Source organism: Seriola lalandi, unplaced genomic scaffold (genome assembly GCF_002814215.2).
Source record: "Seriola lalandi dorsalis isolate HSWRI2012SDOR001 ecotype SW California unplaced genomic scaffold, Sedor1 jcf7180002004486, whole genome shotgun sequence".
NCBI lineage: Eukaryota > Metazoa > Chordata > Actinopteri > Carangiformes > Carangidae > Seriola > Seriola lalandi.
Window position 1 is genome coordinate 1 of NW_019475141.1, and position 1213 is coordinate 1213.

At 40.6% G+C, this 1213-nt stretch overlaps 1 protein-coding gene across 1 annotated transcript; it reads right to left on the bottom strand.

Annotated features, from left to right (window-relative positions):
* Nucleotides 1-6: 6 nt before the first annotated feature.
* LOC111668999 (ATP-dependent clpX-like chaperone, mitochondrial) lies at nt 7-1013 on the bottom strand. Its single transcript, XM_023425213.2, has 3 exons — nt 868-1013; nt 662-768; nt 7-527 (listed from the first exon to the last, which is right to left on the bottom strand). Exons 1-3 carry the CDS (start codon nt 976-978, stop codon nt 437-439), a joined length of 309 nt encoding a protein of 102 aa, XP_023280981.1. The 5' UTR covers nt 979-1013; the 3' UTR covers nt 7-436.
* Nucleotides 1014-1213: the final 200 nt, after the last annotated feature.

Below are 1213 nucleotides of genomic sequence, written 5' to 3' on the forward strand. Positions count from 1 at the left end.
CACTCCACGTTTTCAAGTGTACAGTATGATCCCATAATTCCCATTTGCTTCCCTTGCCATTACAGCCCATCACCACAGAAAGAGAAAACGAATAACTAGCTACACATCCTTTCATGAATAAAATTGCATTATCTTTATATAGATAAAATGTTAACAATCCCCAGAGATTGAAATATTTTATAAAGGTCCACCATGTGAGCGCACCACTAGAGAATTAACATCTGATGCACAGGACCAAAGGTTGTTACACTCTCTTAACTTGTTCATCATGAAAACACTCCTCACTGAGAACCAGCAGCCTTCATTACCTCTACTTCAATGTCCACAGCGTGTTTGTCAGGGGCTATAATAAAACCCAGAGTTGGTATCCAAGGGTTCATAGTAATCTAATGATTTCAGACAGCATTGTCTTTAGCTGAAATGAGTGACATGTGGTTCAGTTGTTAGCAGCATCTGCCTGTCGAGGCCAGTTCTCCTCCTCGATGCCCGAGTCGTATTCCTCCTCTGCCGACTCCTTGGCTGGAGCTCTGAAATTCAAATGGAAACTCCAGTTCAGGTTTCAAACCACACAACTATGGAGACTCAGTGTGCTGGACTTTAGGAATCTGATCTCCAACATGACACACTCGTGGCCCTGTTTTGTGAGCAGAGAGATACTGACCTGATATATCTGGGTTGGGATTTCCCTTGGACAACATCTTTGTTCAGCTCAACAGCCATGATGTCAGAGTGAGGCACCTCAAACATGGGCTCGAGAAGGAGCTTTTCCTATTTACAAAGAAGATATGTTTGATTATTGTGTTACATGAACATTACAAAATTAAAAAAAATAAATAAATAAAAAAATCAAGTTGCAAATTCACATACCATGATGGATCTGAGCCCACGAGCTCCAGTTTTTCTCTCCAGAGCCATCCTGGCTATGGCTCTCAGGGCGTCCTGAGTCACATTGAGATCACACTGAAACAAAAAACACATTTCACATTCATTTCAAGTCTAACAATCCAGTTGTTCAGGTTTAAAGAAAAAGACACCTGTGGATAACCTTCCTGCCATTCTGTTGTTTTTAAGTTATTTTCTTTTATAGATCTAATACAAGTAAAAAAGGGCTGGGGTGGTGGGGGTGTGTTTTTTCAGGTAACAAACACTAAACTATGATACAGAAAGTATTTGAGTCGCAGATCCTGGAGCTTGAAGGCTTATTAGATGCTAA